We start from the raw sequence: 18,454 nt of genomic DNA, 5'->3' as shown, positions 1-18,454 counted from the left end.
GGCTCTGGGCCCTGTGCCAGCTCTTACTTGCTACTCAAAACCCACCAGCGTGGTGTCTTTGCGTCCCTGCGGCGGTAGCTTCCTGACACCAGCCACAAAGCAAGCTTGCCCTGCGCGCCTTCCCGTTTTGGTTACGCTTGACTAAAATCTCTGTCTTGTTATCATTAAAGGAATGAATATGGGATAGGCAATACCTGTACAGTGCAAGAAATCATACCCATAATATTTAATAAGGACCCTCCCAACTCTTAATTCTACAAAGCATGATAGATCTATGATTTTAATGGAGATGGATTCTTTTTATAACATGTCACGTCTCTAGGTGTAACAGAATTTTAGAAATAAGGCAAGATGTTTTCTGTCTAAATTGAAAGTATGGTTTTCCAAGCAGAAAGGAACAATTGGGAGGGGGGACAGAGAAATCAGAGAAAACGCGTGAGCCCTGGAGAAGCAATAGCTGGAAGATTCACACAGTTTGAGGTAACACCGAGGCCACACAAGGACCTGAAGCCTCATTAAGCTACTGAGCATCTGGTTGGCTACACAGACACCATGTTCCCAACACCAAACAGCTGTGGTGACCTTTACTTCCTGCAGATTTAGTGAACAGGTGAATACCTGATGTTTTAAAATCGCAAATCTCTAGCAAAAAGAAATAAGATGTTACATTAGCAATACATCCACAAAATTTGTACCATACATGATTGAAACACTGCTCTGCAATTACTTGCGTCCTGTTCTTTCTGCCATAAATTCCCAGCATGTTTCGCCAAGTCATCTAACCATTAAACCTGAAATCTTCCCTGTCCAAAAATGGTACTTGCAGTTCCCTACCTTGCAGAGCTTTGGCAAGGGTAAAATAAATGCTTGTGGTATATTCTGACTATGAGTAGCATCATGGGCAACAGCAACACGAAGAAGAAAAAGCACCAATCAGCACTGCAGTGATAATAGCCACTTAGACACCTCAGGCTACTAGCAGCCCTCCCCCAGTTATCCCTAATTTTACTTCACTTCCAATATAGTGTTACTATGTCAAAACAAAAACATCTATATATCTGATACTGCCCTGACAGAAAGAAAAAGGAAGATGTGACTTACTGAAATACTGTTGATATCTTGAAACCCCAGCAAGCCAGAAATATTGGCATAAAGAAGGATTAAACTGCAGTTAGAACAGTCACCTTCTGGAGCTCTTCGCTCCTTTCTCATTCTCAGGGAAGAAGTCCAGACATGCACCACGTTATGGGGAACATGTACAACATTTGCAGTAACTTTGCATATTACTTGCTGAAAAAAATGATATGTTTTTTACCTGTTTCACATATTCCAGTTTTCTTATCTCACTTCGCCATCTCAAACCCCAGAAACTTTTCTCCTTAAATTCCCTCTGAGAAGTTAAAGTTTTAAAATTGCAGTCTGCACTCAGCATTTTTATTATGGTAACAGACTGTATATAAATTCACACTTGTAATATTTATTTTACTATCAAACAGTAATATTCCTTGGCAGTTCTAATCATACCAATTAAAGATAATTTAGTGACAACTTAAGATGATCTATTTATAGATGATAAATCTTAGACATTAAGAACCTCTTAAAAAGCACTCTGCTATTTGGTTCAAATATTTTGCATCAGTTATTCAACACAAAGTACATTGAGATTAAGAATATCCCCCTACTTAATGCATTTAGCTATTTGCAGTAGAAAAACTCATCCAGCAGTGCTCGCTTTATGTACTTCAAATAGGATTGTTGAATTTGAATAGAAAATATATTTGTTTCATTCATTAAGGGCCAGATTATCTTGTCACTGTTTTGCAGCTTCAAGCGGGACAATCTGCTGGTCTCTTAAAACAGACGCATTTCTCAGTAAGTGCTGTGCTAGGATTTCACCGCCAACAGCAGCAGAGCGCTGTTCTGTGATACAGTGGTGTAGATCTTGAATGAAGACTGTGAGGCACAATACCAAGCATTTCCTCCAGAGAAGGGACTGGAATCCTGCTGTGACAAAACCAGTACATTGTTTCCGATACTCTTATGTCTTTTACAGCTGCTTTGTAAATGGATGTTTAAAACAAGGTGGAAACAGAAAGCTGAATGAGAAATAAAAGATGGTAATGTAGTGTCAAACCCGTGGCTACGGACACCTGGCTAACAAGGAGTTCTAGAGCTTTTGCTTTTGAGATGCTTCACCTGTGTTAAAATTAGTGGAAGAGGACAGCAGAGTATACTTTGTCATGAAGTGTTGTAATTCATGTCCTGACATTTGAGTTGATAAAAAATAAGCCATACCACCAAAAAAAGGACATGAAAACAATACCCGTCTTGGTCACATCAGTGGTCCATCTAGCAGTGACCAAAAGAGAGGTGCCAGGAACCCACAGGAGAAATGGGCTGCAGAGAGCGCTCAGACCCGCATCCCGTCACTAAAAACCAGCCTCCTGCTGCCTGTCAGAGCTGCCACTGGAACCAGCTGCTGCCCACCTTGCGATGCCAAACCTGAACCCACAGTTTACACCCTGGCAGTTCAGATGAACTCCTGTGCTAATCAGAGACTGCAGGGCTGAAAGGACCATCCGTCCAGCCCAAGAACGCACTTATGTTCTTGGCTGTACGACAGTCCTGGAGGTCCAGGAAACCCAGGGGAAGCACCACAGCAGATATAAAGAACTGGACTGGAAATCTGGAGGCTTCGGTTCCATCAGGACTTTCTTTTCCTTGCTTTTGAAGGAGGTGCCATTTAACCTCTTTGTGCTTCCGTTTCACTATCTGTAAAGTGTCTGTAACAGTTCTTCATCATGAGTTTTATTGTTATTTGTAAAGTGCTTTAAATTCCCCAAAGGACTGTTGCTGTCAGCTTTGACATAAACGGATTCACACGTGCTGAGGCAGCGCTACATCTGTTCTCACGGGCGCCTACTCTGTGTCCTGCAATCTTGATTTTTACATACAGGACAAACTCCGTCCCAGCACCAGCAGGAATAACCCCGCTGAAGCTATTGCATCTGTGCCTGCCTATGCCAGGGCTAAATTTAGCCTGTGCGTTCATCGTTAAGTTCTTCCAATTAGAAAAAACCCCGTCAGTGATAATTCCTGACAGATACGACTGTGCTTAAGGAAGTTGTGGCACCGGTAAATGTTTCTGCAGACACAAGCAGCACAAACGGTGTCCAGCTGTACCTGCACCCCTGGGCAGATGTTGTACCCGTGTAACTACAGCTCCCTGGTGCTCCCCAGCACCAGCGACCCAGCCGGCGTGCAGCGAGGTGAACCTAATTCACCCACAGCAACAATTAACGCAATTCCCTCATCAAAACCAATGAAAGTAAAAAGCAAGGAAGTCAAAGCGCACACCAGGCTTTGCACGTGTGTTCGAAGCGGGCTCCCTGTCTCCATTTCCTCGGCAGGAACACGCCATATACACTAACCGAAGTGGCGGATTTATAATTACGTTTCTCACATCACGAATAATTCCTCCTTCGGAGGGTGGAGGGCTCCAGAGCGCAGCCCCCGGGCCCACGTCCGGGCATCCGTCAGCGGCTCCGGAGCAGCCCCAGGGGCCGCAGCCGGTACCGCTCAGCGCTGCGGGATTTCTGCGCCACCAGTCGCCGAATATCGGATTGCTCTCAAGCACGGTTTTCCTCACAATGCGGCCCGGGCCGCCCCGCCATCGGCTTTGTCGTTCCCCCAGCCCCCGGCGCCATCTTAACTCCTGGCAGCCCTTGCGCCCTCTCGTCTGTGCCGCCACTTGTGCCCCCGGCGACCCGGCGGGTACGGCTGGGGCAGCCGAAGGGGAAGGAGAAGCCCTCACCGGACCTACAGCATTAACAAAGGTATCGGCCGAGGCACCCGCCGCTGCCGGGGCAGCCCGTACTCCCCCGCCACATGCAGCCGCCGCCCGCCCCTCACAGACGCTCCGTGCCCTTCCCCAACATGGCACCGCCCGGGTAAGTTTACCGCCCGCGGGGCAGCGGTCCCGTCGCTCCGGGTGACGTCATCCCGCCGCGCCTCGCCCGTTTCCATGGGAACCCGCGGAGCGGGCGGTGGGAGCTCGTCGTGCCGCGGCCCCGCTCGCCGCCATGTTCGCGGACGGGACGGCGTCGGGCGCCGACGTGCAGTCGCTGTGGCGGAGCGCTCGGAGCGCGGGCTGCGAGGCGGTGAGAGACCCCGGGCGGGCTCGGGCTTGCTCCTGTACCCCGGGAGGGGCCGGGCCCGAGGCGGCTGTGAGGCCCGCGGCGCTCCCTCCTACCCGCCCCCCCGACTCGCCCCCTCCGTGAACCTCCCTCGGGTCCCGCTGGTTCAGCGCGGCCGGGCCGGAGACCTTTCCGCGGGGAGTTTGCATCCTGCCGGTACCGGCTCTGCCCGCTGGTTCTGCCCTGTGGCAGCGTTTTACTGATCTAGGCCCTTTGTACAAACTGGCAAAGAAACACACGGGCAGCTGCCACAGCCTGGCGGTTTGGGCAGTTTGAGAGCAGGTAGCGCTGCAGGTCTCATCGTGTTGGGGTTTGCTCTTTCCTCTGGAGGGTCTTTGTGCGTTTCTCACCTCCCGGTTCCATGCTGAAGAGCACACGGCCTGGGTTTGACTGGCATTGGGGCAGCTCAGCCTCACAGAGCGTGTGACGGTCACACAAATATCCCCAACAGTTACACAGGTGCCCTGCTTTTAACCACGGACCAGAGCTGTGCGTGTGTGCTCGAATGTCCCTATGCTTTGAATGTTTTGTGCAGCACTCTCATTTTTTTCTGTTTGGATTATAGAGTCTCTGTCTTTTTTTACTAGAAAAGCTGCCAGACTGCAAAAATTTCAACAGCAGAAGCTGCGGCACAATCTCATACCAGCCGAGATGCCGGTGTGCAGACGGATCACAGCAAAGATGGTGCCCAAGACTTCCAGCAAGAAGCCCATGTAGATTACGCTGGCCTTCTGTCGTTCCTTCAGAGAGTGGAGGACGCTGTCATTAAAGAGCTAAATAAAAACTGGAAAAGCCGAGCCTTCGATGGCTTTGAAGTGAACTGGACAGATCAGAACGAAACAGTAAGTTGACAGAATTCAGATCCTTCTCGTTACCCAAGCAGAGCTGGTTGCAGTGGCTCTAACTTGTTAGTTCTGTTTCTTACTGCTGTGATTGTTCTTGCCGGATTCTACTCATTAGAAATTACTAGTTGGTTTTTCCTCCAGCTTTCTCCCTTGGTTGTGGACTGGCCTTGTATGGTAAAACTGTTTGTCCTGCTAGCGACTGTTGTCGCAGCTTTGTGAGAGGCAAGTCTGCAGTCGGTGTAGGTTTATCTTCAGCTTCTAGTCACCCCACGTCAGACCAGCGGTTGTCTGGGAGCAGCTGCAGCCAGTGATTCGGCAGCTCTTCCTATTTAGATTATATTTGTTTATCATACAATGTTCAAGAGTGGAAGCAATTTGTATCAGTCAGCACACATTGGTACCATTGTTTTCAAACCATTGCTTGGGAAGCTTAGCGAGTGCCCAACTCGTACCTGGGGCACTGCTGTAAATCTTTAGGGCACAACCTCCTGGAATTGTGCAGCCCCTGAACTGTGCACAGGTAATTAAAAGGCAACTGTTGCAGTGCCTGCATTTGCTCTCTTCCAGGTGTTGTGTTTGCATACGTTGTCATACGCGGAGGCTCGGGATCGAAACCTACAGGTTACCAGCGTCTCATGGAACGCAACCGGATCCGTTGTTGCATGTTCGTACGGACGGTGAGTATCCGAATGGACTCAGACATCACATCACCCTCAGCTGCACTCTCAGGATGACCTGAGTTCTAGGTATGTTCACTTTTCTGCAGTAATAAACTAGACGTATAACACACACCTTATGCAAGTTAAATAATTGATATTCAAACCAACAAAATCTCAGGGCAGTCTTAAATTATGGCTTTTATTTCTTCTACCCCTCACCCCCCTGGCTCGAAAATGGATACATACGCTCTTACTAATTTGTTTCTAGGTAGATTTTATGTGAGGAGAAAATGTAAAAAGCTGATGCACTTGCAAATATACATGAGTGAGTTTTGAAAGTACATGCTTATCTTCATTGAAGATCATGGTTTTTTAATGTGCTCTCTTAGCACCTCAGCGTATCCTGGCACTCACTCACACCTGTGCCTGATGCCAACAACCGTTTAAGAATTTCTGAAATGAGAGTTGGACAAAACTTGCATGTAATCCGTGGAATGTGTGTAGCAGCTTCTCCTTTCTGTGCCCTCCTGCTCCCCGATTCCTTTTTCTATCCCCTGTGGTTTCCTTCAATTAAAAGCCCCAGCAAATGGGTATCCATGAGTGAATGTGTAGGGGAGAGTAAAACCGGGCAAACCTGTATGTTACTTGCTCCTTCTGCTTTCCCAGTCCAGAGCTATTTTCAGATGAGACTGTGGTTTCTGTGTCTGTGGTTACCTTGGCAGAATTCCCTTCCATGAACTTTCAGTCTCTCTGAATCTCTGTAAACTTTTAGCATCTACAACAATAAGGAGTTTCACAGATGAACTACCCATTGAATTAAAAATTGCTCCTTTTATTTGATCATATATCTTCCAATAAAGTAATTAAGAGCATCAAATAAAGGCAGTAGAAGTCAGGCTAAAAATCTTCGCTTCCTGCCCTGACCACTGGCTGTTCTGTAGATCTCTGTCCTCCGTATCGTCTCCTTGTAGTGAGACGGGACATCACATTGGTCAGTGTGGTGCTAGTGTCAGAATACATCACATTTTGGTAAGCGTGTGATAAATGAAACGGGTAAAAATAACCAAGTACAGTGGCAGGTGTCCATTACCATCCCAGAGTAATAAATAATTCATGATCCATTTGTGGTAAACAAGTAGGATGGGCGTAGGGCTGGACTGAGAGCCGTGGGGTGTGGTGTGATATGTGCGGGGTCATCAACACTGTTTGGTGGGTGTGAAGAAAGTTCTCTGTTCCCAGACTTCAAATCATGCTGCTTATCTTAGGCCAAGACTCGGTAAGTCTGTTCAGCCCCTCTCAGTCCTCCAGGGAAGATATTTCCTCGCTGTGTATCTCAGACCCTGGGTCTTCGAGGGCTCCTCTAGAGGAAACGTGGTTTGCAGCTCAGCCAGTTTGTAAATCAGCAGCTCTTTGATCTCTTTGGATTTTCGTTCCCAAATACAGCAACTTTCTGTATGTGCCCTGTAAGATTGTTCCCATTATTTGAACAGTTAGTAGGTCTTGGAATAGTGAATTATATCTGAGACGTATTTGTTGGCACTTTGTTCTGTAACTGCACTGACATGTACTGTAGCCTGCAGAGAAGTTTCATCACCTCGTGATCCCTTCACCTCAGTTTTCCTTCCAGCCACAAAGCAACACGTTTAAGTGATGAGTCAGGCACAGCAGAGCTCTGCTAGCCCAGGGTTCTCTGCCGACCACACAAGCTCAGACATACATAACTTTCTCTTCTTCAGGTTGGACGATGGGGACTGGAGCACAGAAAAATCCTACATTTGTACCTGGAATCTGGACAGGAGAGGGTTGAATGCGCAGCGCCCTGACCTCGTGGTGGATGTCCCCAGTTCTGTCATGTGTGTGGCTTTCCACCCCTCCCGGCCGTCACTGATAGCTGGTGGGTCACTCATACCTTAGATCCTACCTGAAATGTACCCGCATTTCCTGCAGCTTGGAAGGTTTTTGTCTCTCTCTCAGCTCAGCCTCAGCTTTTTCACAGAAGCGATGGTGTTGCAGCTCCCCAAACCAACACCCAGTAGCTGTTGCTTCTGGAGTGGGAGCTGGGACTTGCTGCTTTTTCAGTGACATCTGCCTTAATATCATCTCCTCAGAGACATGATACATGAGGGCTGAATTCCCTTCTAAGTGGGAAGAGTCCCCTTAAGCTCATACTCGTTTCAGTAGTGCTGGATTCTCCTACACCAGAGCTGACTGTGCCCTGCATAGAGCTGCCAGTCCTTTGAAGCCGGCGGGTCCGCTTCCGCCAGAGCTTCATTTGTGCACTTGTTTTGAGCTATTAGACCTCAGATGTTTTCTCTTTGTCCTTCAAGGTGGCCTGTTCAGCGGGGAGCTGGTGGTGTGGGACACCAGCCGGACAGAAGACCCGGTGATCTGGAGGACGGGGTTGACGGACGACACTCACACTGATCCGGTCTACCAGGTAACCGCACACGCGGCTGGGGGAGGCGAGAGCCGCTGTTGCTCTATTTCATACTCACAGTTTTCGTTCACCTTGCTGGTGCTCAGCCTGCGGCTGTTACATTTCAGTGGTTATGTCCTCTTTTCGTTGGCTGTTTCCCTCCAAATCCAGCTGCTGAACAGGTGTTTGCTAAAATGGGCACTTCTAAGTAAAAATAACTTTTCTCCATTTGGGATAAACGAAGAGTAGGTCCATTCCTATTCTGTAACTGTTTATTGAAGCAGACACAGCTGATACTCGTAGTGGTTTCAAAATGTAAGTAGCAAAGTATCACTGATCCTCAGTTGGAAGCTTGAAACTACACAGAAGGGTCACAACTTGTCCTGCCGTCTGGCTTTCCGTGGTTTTTTGTCCTCCTGGAGTCCTGTGACTCTGGGTAATCTGTGTCTTACCTCAAAGTCAGGAAAACGCGGCTGTTTCTAGCTGGATGACAGTGCTGTAACTACCGTGTCTCAGAAGTGCTGGCGGGTGAACCACAGAAACTGCAATTCAGAATTGCGCCCTAACACCCAACCGCGTTTCTCCCCAGCGTGTCTGTCTGTGCGCCAGCGCCCGGCAGGAGCTGGTTTGGCACCGACACTCCGGCTGCCGCCCGGCTCCGCGCCCACGCTGTCCCGGCGGGCGAGGGGACCGCAGGGTGCCAGGCGCGGGTTGGCAGTTGTGGCAGTCCCCTCGGCGTGAGCCCGTGGCGTTTGGGACAGGTTAACTGGTTACCTGAGGCGGAGCACGGGACGCACTGCCGGCTGCTGAGCGTCTCGACGGACGGAAAGATCCTGGTGTGGAGGGAGGAGCGAGACGGTCGGTTGGCCTTGGCCGAAGGGTTCGCCGTGGTGGCCCAGCAGATCCCTCGCAGCACTCAGCTGAAGAAGGTGAGTGCAGCAGGTCACAGAGGGCTGACGTGACAAAAACACTCAAATCTGGAACACACATGGAGGAGCTTGTCCTTCACATGTGAAGGGCCAGGAAAAGCCTCTGTTGAACGTAATGTGCTAAACCATGGTCCCCATCTCCTTTCCCATGCTGAAATAGCTCTTTGGAAGACTGGCTACAGCAGAAGTTTTGCTGTGCTCTAAAGAGAAGCTGCTGTCTTGGAGAACTTGCTCACAATAACATTAACTCACACGAATCCCTGTGTAGGAGGATGCTGCAGGGGTGAAAGGCTGAGCTGCACCACAAACATCGTTGCTGGTGCAAGTTGTGCAGCTCACTGTGTTCCGGGCAGGCTGGTTTGTGCTGCTGTAACCGCACGGGCGGGTCACTGCAGCCCCTGCTCACAACAGCTTTGTCTCTTTTTCTCCCAGGTCGCCCGGGGAGACGCCGCCGTGGGTGTGACCTCGCTCTCCTTTTCACTCTTCGATCCCCGCGTGTTCGTTGTCGGTCTGGAAAGCGGCTTTTCCCTGAAGTGCTCCACCGCGGCCGAGGCGCTGGCTCTGCGCCGGCCGGGCGGCTCCGTTCCGCTCCGGGCGCCGGCCGAGCTCGCCTTCTCCCCGCACGGCGGGCCCGTCTACTCCGTCAGCTGCTCGCCATTCCACAGGCAAGTGCTGGGAACTGGCACCGGTTCTGCACGTTCTACACAAGTCACTGCCTGGCTCTGCACGTGTGTTTTTCAAGTAGCTGCTGCGGGGGGTGGTGTGTGTACGATTTCCAAACAATGATCACCCGGCACTGGGAACTTGATCAAGTAGCTTCCTGTTGTGGGAGAATGGACGTCCATTGGCTCTGGTGAAGCTGCCCACTCGAATCTGCTGCGTGTGGGCACAAAATAAGTAACACGCTCTTGAGCTCGGGCCAGGGCAGGACATCAGCACCTTCCTGAGACGTTAATATTAAGGAGCAATTTAAAGTCAAGGGGAGGAGCTGAAAAAGTAATTGATTTATCAGTGGTGTGCCCGTTGCAACTATCAGTAGTAGCTGCCCGAATGTAACCGAGAAGCCGAGGTCTCTGCATTCATCCACCGGCCGTGGAAAAGGCCCCAAGCCACGTTTCTGTGAAACCTGCTGACAGCCCAGGTTTGCGTTTCATTTGCACGAGGCACACACAGCGCTCACAATGCCTGTTCAGCTCAGCGCTTCCCCGGCATCCCCAGCCCACACCCACCATCAACACCCCAACCCTCATTAAGCTTAATTGAGCGCAGTAACAAAGCTGTGTCTCTACAGAACCATCCCAGGGTATGGCTTGGAAATTGCTGCTTTAGGACACAATCAGACCTTTGCAAAGCAGTAATATTGTCCACGATCACACTCCTTCAGTGAATTTTGTTCTATATCCTCAGCAATAAAACCTATAAAGTTGTTTCTTGTGTCCTCCCTCCCCCAGGAACCTCTTTCTGAGCTGTGGGACTGACGGACAAGTTCACCTGCACTCCATGTTACAGACACAACCCCTCATTTCCCTTCAGTTATCAAAGAAATACCTCTTCTGTGTGCGCTGGTCTCCAGTTCGACCGCTGGTCTTCGCAGCTGCATCTGGGGAAGGCAAGTAACTGCAGGTGCCTTTGCTCAGACATAACATTCAGATTGTGCTGGGTATTAATTAGTACACGTCGATTGTACTGATTAGCATTTCCCACAAGCAGTGACCATTGTTTGTACTGTGTGATTACTATAATGGAGTAATTTCTAACTGTAGCCAGATGATTCAGTCACTTATTTTGCACTTTTGATGATACCTTTACTTGTGCTGCTACAGCCATTCACAGGGCTCCGTCACAGCAAGATTGCTGTGCCTGAAACTTACTTCTGGCTTCCTTGGTTTTGGTATTTGCTTCTAGAGCTACTGGTTTAAAACAACTTTTTCCTTAGAAAATTACCCAACCATTTTTGAATTAAGCGAGATTTCACAGAATTTGGGAAGCTGGTTTCAGTTCTCTGACAGCAGAATAAACCTTCACAGCCGAGAGAGCATCGAGGGGGGAAACAGCTTAAAAAGAACCACTTTAAGTTCCAGACTTAGCAGATGTGTTAAATACAAAATCGGCTGCCACAAATGTTTATGTTTTACAGGAGATGTGCACCTGTTTGACTTCGAGAAGAGCTCGCAGAAGCCGGCCGTGTCCCTGCAGCAGGCCAAGGGTGAGCGCCCCGTCTACTGTTTGGAATTCAACGCCAAGCACCCCGGGCTGCTGGCAGCGGGGGACGGCGCCGGCACCGTCAGGGTCTGGCGGCTGAGCTCTGACTTCACCGAGCAGGGACCCAGGGAGCAGAGTCGCCTGGAGCAGCTGGCGAACGAGATCACGGACTGAGGCAGCAACACAACGGCTGCCTGAAAGTTGCTCTGACTCAGGAAGAGTTGCCCACACGTACCTACACCAGCTGGAATTTCATCTACGTAACAGTTAAATTTCCATTTAACCATTAAACACAAGCTGATGTGGTTCGACCAGTAACTTTTATTGAAGCACACTGCAATATATTTATTTTCCCTAAGAGTTTTAAGCTAAGCAGTTTCAGGTTACATCATCATAAAATAACATTGATTATTGTAGAACACGAAGAGAGACACATGCAGAGCTATCATCAGCAAACATGATCATGTTCTTTGCATCTTTCGGTACTAGTGTTTTAGATCAATTCACAAAGAGTGAACGTGTAAATTCTATGTAGTCGTAGGCAGAAGGCAGTTCCCTGCCCTTGCCGTCCATGTAGGGCTTCATGTGAGAGATGCAGTAATCGGCTTGTTCCCGGGTCAGGTTCTGAAAGACAAAGAGCGTGGAGATGGAGCCGGGCGCGCTGAGGCTGCGTGGGGGGCGTTCACAGGCCGCCCTGCCCGGGGCACAGCTCGGAGCAGCAGAACCGCACCCGGCAGGGAAACACTTGCACCGTTCGGGTAAGGGTTGGAAGGTCTGACCCGAGTTTTCCCACCCAAGAGAAAACAGAACCGGTAACTGATACAAGGAAGAAGTGCAACCTCTTTATTTCCCTGCCAGCTTGTGGGGTTCAGACAGGAAAAACTTGCTGTCTTGGCAGGGCCGTGAGAGGGAGGAGATGTTCACACTGAGCTCAGGCTTAAGTTTCTCCTTTGAATCACTGGAGAAACATCTCCCTCTAGTCTGCCAGGTGATGAAAGGGAAGCACAAGTTTCTGAGGACAGACCGAGCGAACACACTCCCTTCCCAGGCCCTGGCGTGGCTCTTGTTTTACTCAACCTGAGTTCTTTGGCAGTTAAAAGCTTTTCCTCTTCCTCTACAGAACCACAAAAGCAGCTGGGTAGGGCTGTTACTGTTTTTGTGTTTGCTGCACAGGATACCCTGGCAGGTCCAGAACTGACTCAACTACAGTGACACGAGCCTCCAAGCAATTAGTGCTGGTTTTTGTTAATAACCCACAAACAAAAAGCCTCTCTGTGTTCCTCCCTGGTGGGCCGCAACCAGAACTTACTTGGTAGAGCTCCTCCTTGGTCACGTAGGGCTTCCCCTCGGAGCTGAGCGCACGGAAAGCGCTCTCGATCTCCTCGCTGGATTTCACGTTCTCCGTTTCCCGGCTGATCATGAACGCCATGTACTCCTGCAGCGAGACGTGTCCATCCCTGCCGGCGAAACACAGCGTCAACTCTGCTGTCCCTTAACACCCAGAGCACGGCGCTCCCGTACCCTCCTGAGAGGCTTTAGCTCTTCTGGGAGGAATGAAAGTCTTAACACCACATCACTTTCTAAAGGGAATTTCTTCCTCACAAGTGTCCATCTTACTTACCTTTATAGAGACCATTTTACAGAATTTATTGTGAAAACCACCACAGCCTCTCCTCAACAGAAGAAAGCAAAGTCCTCAGCCTGTGACAGACCTTCCTGCTGCCCTCCCAAAGGGTCCCAATAAAATGTTGTGCAATATAAAAATAAAAGGTCCAACCCCTGTACCTGTTGGGATCCACAGTGTCAAGAATAGACTCAAACTCTGGGTCTGGCTCCCCTTCCTCAACCATAGGCAGGTCGTAGCCCAGAGAGCGCAAGCAAGACTTGAACTCCTGGTGATTAAGTCGTCCAGACTTGTCCTTGTCAAAGTGCCTAAAAACAAAGCCAATGTTTTTAAGTGTCAGTTGTTGAGTACTGAAAGCTCCGAAGTGGGCTGCAAACTAAACCACAGAACTAGTCCGCTGTTCTAGACAGGTGAGCTTGAATCAATAAATAGGTCTATCTAACATACGTAAGGATAAATTATTTACTTTGCTTAAAAATCATCCGAACTGGGGGTATTCCCAGCTGGAATGCATCGGCACTCCCAGTTGCACAGGCCAGCGTGCCCAGGAGAGGCTCTGGCCGGGCTGTGCCAGCAGCGCGCGGCTCTGGAGCCTCCTGCCATCTGGCAGAGATCACAGCGGCTCCGCTACAAACGGATCAGCCAGAGAAGCCTGTGAACGGGAGCCACCCACGCGCCAGAAATCCCCCCGAGCGCTCCCCTGGCGCGCTGTCCTGCCACTCACTTGAACATCATGCTGAACTCCTTCAGGGCCTCCTCGGTGACTCCGGTTGTGTTTCTGAAAAGGAAGCAGCAAAGCTCGTGAGCGGTTCCTAAACTGCAGGACTCTGCTGAGTCCATCTGCCCCAAGCTGGTGTCTGCATCAGAAGGTGAGGACAAACACCACCACAGCTCAACAGAATAAATTCCACTGAGATCTCGTAATTGCTAACGGCCAACAGGAACTATTTCCAAACTGCTGCATCCCCCTGGAGAGAGCCAGGAGGTGGTGGGATTCACAAGCTCGCTGCACCCCGTGGAGCACAGGAGAGACTCATTAGCGCAGACCGTGCGAGGTTTGGTTTTAGGCACGTGGGGTGGACAATACCGAGCCTGAATCTGCTGCTCCAGGTTGTGCTGCATCCTCATCCCCAGCTGGTCCAGCTGGTCCCACTGCTGCGCCAGCCCCACGGTGCTGTGCTCCGTGTATTTGTTGTCCAGGATAAGCGCCTCTTCCATGGCCGCCCCGAGGTCCTCGATCTTCTTCAGCTGGCTCCTCATAGCTCGGATCTCCTGGTGCTTGCGCTGTTACGAGGGAGAGAAGAGGAGAAAATCAAAAAGTGCAAAGAAACAGTCTTAAAAAGAACATGTTAAAGCACAGGCTGGCAGGGGAGGAAGGGATTATATATACATAATACTGGGATTTGTAAAACAGTATTCAAAACAACGTTCCTCTTCATGCACACTATTGGAAACAGGCTTGCAAAACAGTTCTTGAGACAAAAAATCCCTCTTATTAGGAAAGGTACTGAAAATACTGTCTCCTTTCTGCCCTACCCTGCTCATTTAGAAAAAAGAGCAAAAAGGAAAACGGCATCAGTGTTGTTGAACGGCTTGTGACGTAAGTAGACATCAGGTACATAAACAGGTCATCCCAAAGGTCTCTTCAGTGTTCAAAATGTGTAAAAACATCTAAGATTTTGCCACACAATTACAGGCATTTCCATTCCCACCCCATGTTCCCAAGTCACCCGTTGGGAAAGGTGTTTCAGCAGGAGGTGAGTGAGCATCACTTACTTTAGTGGCTTCCAGCTGCGATTCCAGCGTTCCCGATTCCTCCACCATACAAGACCTAAACACAGAGTCACAGTGAGAGAGAGCACTTCTCCCAAAAAAATGACAGGTGGGGCTTGAAATTAACAGTCCTTCCTTGAAATTAAAAATCCTTACAATGGTGTTATTCTCCTGCAGATATATAAACACTTCTTGTGTTTTGTTTGTTCTGACTCATCCTCTTTCAGGCTGACACGTGTACATCTCGTTTGATACTTATTTCTTTATATAGTTAATTTCTAGCCCCATTTGAACGGCACCGCGATCAGCAGCCACACTTCATGCCAGATCCAAAGCGCCCGTTTTACTGGACCTCATGGAATTAGAAACTGAGTGCAGTCCCACCCCCCGTGCCCAGCACACACACACACACCAGCTACAGGTGAGTCCCAGAGACGGGCTCTGTTGGCCAGTATGGGACAGGAGCTCTACAGGGGTGTGTTACACGGGGAGAAAACGGGGGAGAAAGATCTATGAAAACTACTGGTTTGGTTTAAGAGTCATCTTAACGTGGCACAGTTCCCACAGAACCCCGCAGCGGGTGGTGCACAGTTGCCTTTCCCCACCCTGTGCCCAGAACAGCTGCGGCCCGGCCACCCCTCTCAGTCCGATCTCACACGGAGCGTGGGGCACAACTGCAGCCCCCACCCCACCGCTGTGGGGATGGTCTCCAAGATCTACATCGTATGGACAAGACAGGGAAAGTCTCTGGATGCTGCTTTTTTCCCCCCAAGATCCTAAGCAACCTGTAAGCAGCAGCGTTTCAGAACCTCTGTCCTTACTGCGTGGGGGGTTCCCAGTGACCCATGCAGGGACAGCAGGTCTGGGTGCTGCACAGGTGGCCCGGCCTCTCCTGGGCTCTGCAGCATCTAAGTTCCCAAAACTTAAGTCACTGGTATTTACGTCACTAAACTCAGGTTTTCATCCCCACTGAAATCTATCCTACGTGCTTTTGAGCTTCTTAAGAAGGGGATTTCAAGCGCTGAATCACTCTGTAGCAATGAAAACGCACCAAACATCGGGGTGATTCTCAGCACAGGGTTAAGCTCAGAGTCAACGCGCGTCTGCAGAGACGAAGCGCAGGCCCAGGACCCCGAGCAGGGAACCGGGAACCAACCAGGAGTCAACAGGGAAACAAACCTCCAAGCATCTCTAAGCCGTGAGTTAGTTGGAAGGAAAGCGAGCCTTGGAATTAAAGGGTGCATTTGAAAACCAAAGTGAGGTAAGAAAATAAGAGGAAAAAAAACCTTCCAGATAGATCATCCCCAACTTCATACTGATAGACACGAATGACACGACGATACGCTATGCTAGTCAAAGAAAAGAAACCAAGTAAATGCCAAAAAAGAAGGAAGAAAGAACAGAGGAAAGGACACATCCAAACACGGCCACTGCAGCGGAGCCACACTCCAAGCCAGCAGCACCCTGCAGCAAACACGAGCAAGTACTTAATGAAGGGAAATTATTCCAATGCTGGTTGCACATACACAAAAATAATTTTTAAATTGTATTATTTTTGTGTAAGTCACACAAAAGTGAGAGTCTTGCTAAGAGACAAACTGAACTCTTGCAGTTAACTCCTCTACAGCTTCTTTAAACTCCAAATCCTTCTCTCTCCTGACCCCAAAAACACCCTCCATGCAGCACCGGGTGCACACGAGCGGTACGGGACGCTCAGCAGCTCGGGTCTCGAACCTCGGCAGCTCTGCCGTCCCCTGCCCAGGGAGGCCGAGCGCAGCCAGCGCCTCTCTGAGCTCAGGCTGCGTTTATCTAGTCACGCAGAATTAAGGACAAACCCTCCCTGGCCTATCAGCGGCCTTCTGGTAATTTGTTCAACAAAGGAGCTTGGCATGGTGATCTCCAACTCTGACCCTATGGCTTTTAGTAAATGGCTCCTTTCTGTTCGCTGGTTCTCAGATACCAGAACTAATCTACAAAAGTACTTTACAAAGGAGCAGAGAATTGGGCATCCGTTCCAGGAAAATCTGCTTGGTTCCATTAAACTGTACAACAAAAATGGGGCAAATTATTTTTATCTGGCAGAAACAGCAGAACACAAGACACTGTGACGGTTACAGAGCAAATAAGAAGCACAGTTATCTGCAGAGATTCCACCCTTTTATTATGAAAAGCTGCTCCCCAGGAGCGGGTTCCTGCTCTGCGGGCGAACCGAACCCGCTGCACCAGGCCCAGCCGCTTTGTTCGCCTTTACATGAGCTCTCATGACAAAGCTGCTGTTGTGCTGCAGACCTTTAATACTGAAGAAATGTAAATGGACAGACACACTTTCAGAGGGTTTGGCCATCTCAAGACATTTAAAGACCTCATGATACCCTTTCCACTTCGTGACAACGACCAGCACGTGTCCTCAACAGGAACTATTCCTGTGGACACAAAGTGGGTTTGACCCCACAAACTCGCCTGCAGTTTGATGGTAGAAGATTTTCACCTATCAAGAATTTAATCCTTGTGGGGCGTGGTTATGCAGCAGATTAAAAAATGGGTGGTTCATTTTTGCAGACTAGAGTTCCAAGATAAAAATTTCAGTAAAGCTTCTTCATAGGAATCTTCCCTCCACCTTACCAAAAATGGTCAATACTTTGAAGCTTTAATTGTTCTGAGAATGGTTATAATGGAAAAGTTTATTTCACTAAACAAGTCTCTGTTGGAAAACCAGGAATGTCAGTTGTTTTCCAAGGCCAGACTATTCCATGTTCTCCCACATCTCATCAGATTAGGAGTTTTCTCATGCAAGCTCTCAGAGACAAGAACAAAGGCTGGACTTCATGGTATGCCAGTGGCTACTCAATAATTTCTCCTGCTTTTGACTAGGAAATTGTTATGTTTCTCCTGGTTTATACTTAATTGACTCCAAAATCTTGTTTCCTGTGTCTGCTCCTCAGCCACAGGTCGCTCTTTTCAAATAAAAGGGGTTTCAGCGCAGCTTTCACAAGCTATGTAATGACAGAAGAGAACAGACAGAGCAGAACACACCACACTTTTAAAGATATAAAATTCGATACTAACCCATCTAGCAGGTAAGTCCTGTAGAATGTGAAGATCCAAACATCAGGCAGCAGGACAGAGACAAGACAGTAAGAGAGGGACAGAGATTTGGGTGGGAAGCAAACATCAAAAAGTTAAAAATCGTATTTACATTGCATTACTTCATGAAGACACATCCAGAACTATTTGTAAACACACAGAGACAGAGAATCACAGGATTACAGGAAAACAGAGCCCACCTCCTCTAAAGCACGACCCAAGTGCGTCAGAACCGGCTAACGACGCCGTCCGAGCACCGTTACCTGTGGCTGCTGCAAACATGCTCTTCAGTTCACTGCAGGTCTCGACCTTGAGACATTTTATTTGTAACACAGTTGTTAAATCTTTACTCCTTCTCCTAGGCAAGGATATTACTAGACACCACCCCAAGTGTTTACAAAGTAGTCTTAAGCTTTTCTCCACGGCTTCTTTCTCTATTAAAATTCTAGTAAGATTTGTAATATACTATTCAATACGAAAGGAGCATTAACAGAAACACCACTGGCACTTCGGTCTCCTTCAAGGCCTTTGTTCCCCACCCCCAGCTGTGCTGCAGACCAGTTCAGGAATTACTGGAGAAGAGTGAAGTTCTGGATAACTGGAATTACTGCAAATTAATTCAGAAGCAGAAATCTTTAAAGCCTGGCGTTTCAGGGCTTTCCTCTTCCCTGGAGCTAACAGGGCCTCCCTCAAATCCCAACTGCAGGAAGTGAACAAGTCACGAAT

The 18,454-nt window shown here is 49.0% G+C and overlaps 2 protein-coding genes across 11 annotated transcripts in view; one reads left to right on the top strand and one right to left on the bottom strand.

Annotated features, from left to right (window-relative positions):
• Positions 1 to 4,006: 4,006 nt before the first annotated feature.
• DYNC2I2 (dynein 2 intermediate chain 2) lies at positions 4,007 to 11,537 on the top strand (the record flags this gene model as incomplete). 2 transcript variants are annotated; one of them, XM_082067726.1, is made up of 10 exons in its annotated part: positions 4,007 to 4,160; positions 4,784 to 5,038; positions 5,609 to 5,718; positions 7,437 to 7,594; positions 8,028 to 8,137; positions 8,878 to 9,045; positions 9,478 to 9,710; positions 10,497 to 10,654; positions 11,183 to 11,251; positions 11,368 to 11,537. In XM_082067726.1, exons 1-10 carry the CDS (start codon positions 4,083 to 4,085, stop codon positions 11,535 to 11,537), a joined length of 1,509 nt encoding a protein of 502 aa, XP_081923852.1. In that variant the 5' UTR covers positions 4,007 to 4,082. The 2 variants fall into 2 exon arrangements, with proteins under 2 accessions (XP_081923852.1, XP_081923851.1); XM_082067725.1 differs by having other exon boundaries at positions 11,183 to 11,537.
• Positions 11,538 to 11,548: 11 nt separating this feature from the next.
• SPTAN1 (spectrin alpha, non-erythrocytic 1) overlaps positions 11,549 to 18,454 on the bottom strand; it is a 46,317-nt gene continuing 39,411 nt past the window's right edge. For 4 of the 9 annotated variants that reach the window (XM_082067708.1, XM_082067706.1, XM_082067705.1 and 1 more), the window contains 8 exons: positions 17,711 to 17,728; positions 15,931 to 15,993; positions 14,648 to 14,702; positions 13,959 to 14,155; positions 13,596 to 13,649; positions 13,033 to 13,179; positions 12,557 to 12,704; positions 11,549 to 11,871 (listed from right to left, as the gene is read on the bottom strand). In XM_082067708.1, coding sequence (XP_081923834.1) covers positions 11,746 to 11,871; positions 12,557 to 12,704; positions 13,033 to 13,179; positions 13,596 to 13,649; positions 13,959 to 14,155; positions 14,648 to 14,702; positions 15,931 to 15,993; positions 17,711 to 17,728 — 808 coding nt within the window. In that variant the 3' untranslated portion in view covers positions 11,549 to 11,745. The remainder of the gene's footprint in view (positions 11,872 to 12,556; positions 12,705 to 13,032; positions 13,180 to 13,595; positions 13,650 to 13,958; positions 14,156 to 14,647; positions 14,703 to 15,930; positions 15,994 to 17,710; positions 17,729 to 18,454) is intronic. The other 5 variants (XM_082067711.1, XM_082067709.1, XM_082067712.1 and 2 more) reach the window with 2 other exon arrangements.

Source organism: Streptopelia decaocto (assembly GCF_964273445.1).
Source record: "Streptopelia decaocto genome assembly, chromosome: 17".
NCBI classification, from domain to species: domain Eukaryota; kingdom Metazoa; phylum Chordata; class Aves; order Columbiformes; family Columbidae; genus Streptopelia; species Streptopelia decaocto.
This window is presented reverse-complemented; position numbering and strand designations above follow the sequence as displayed.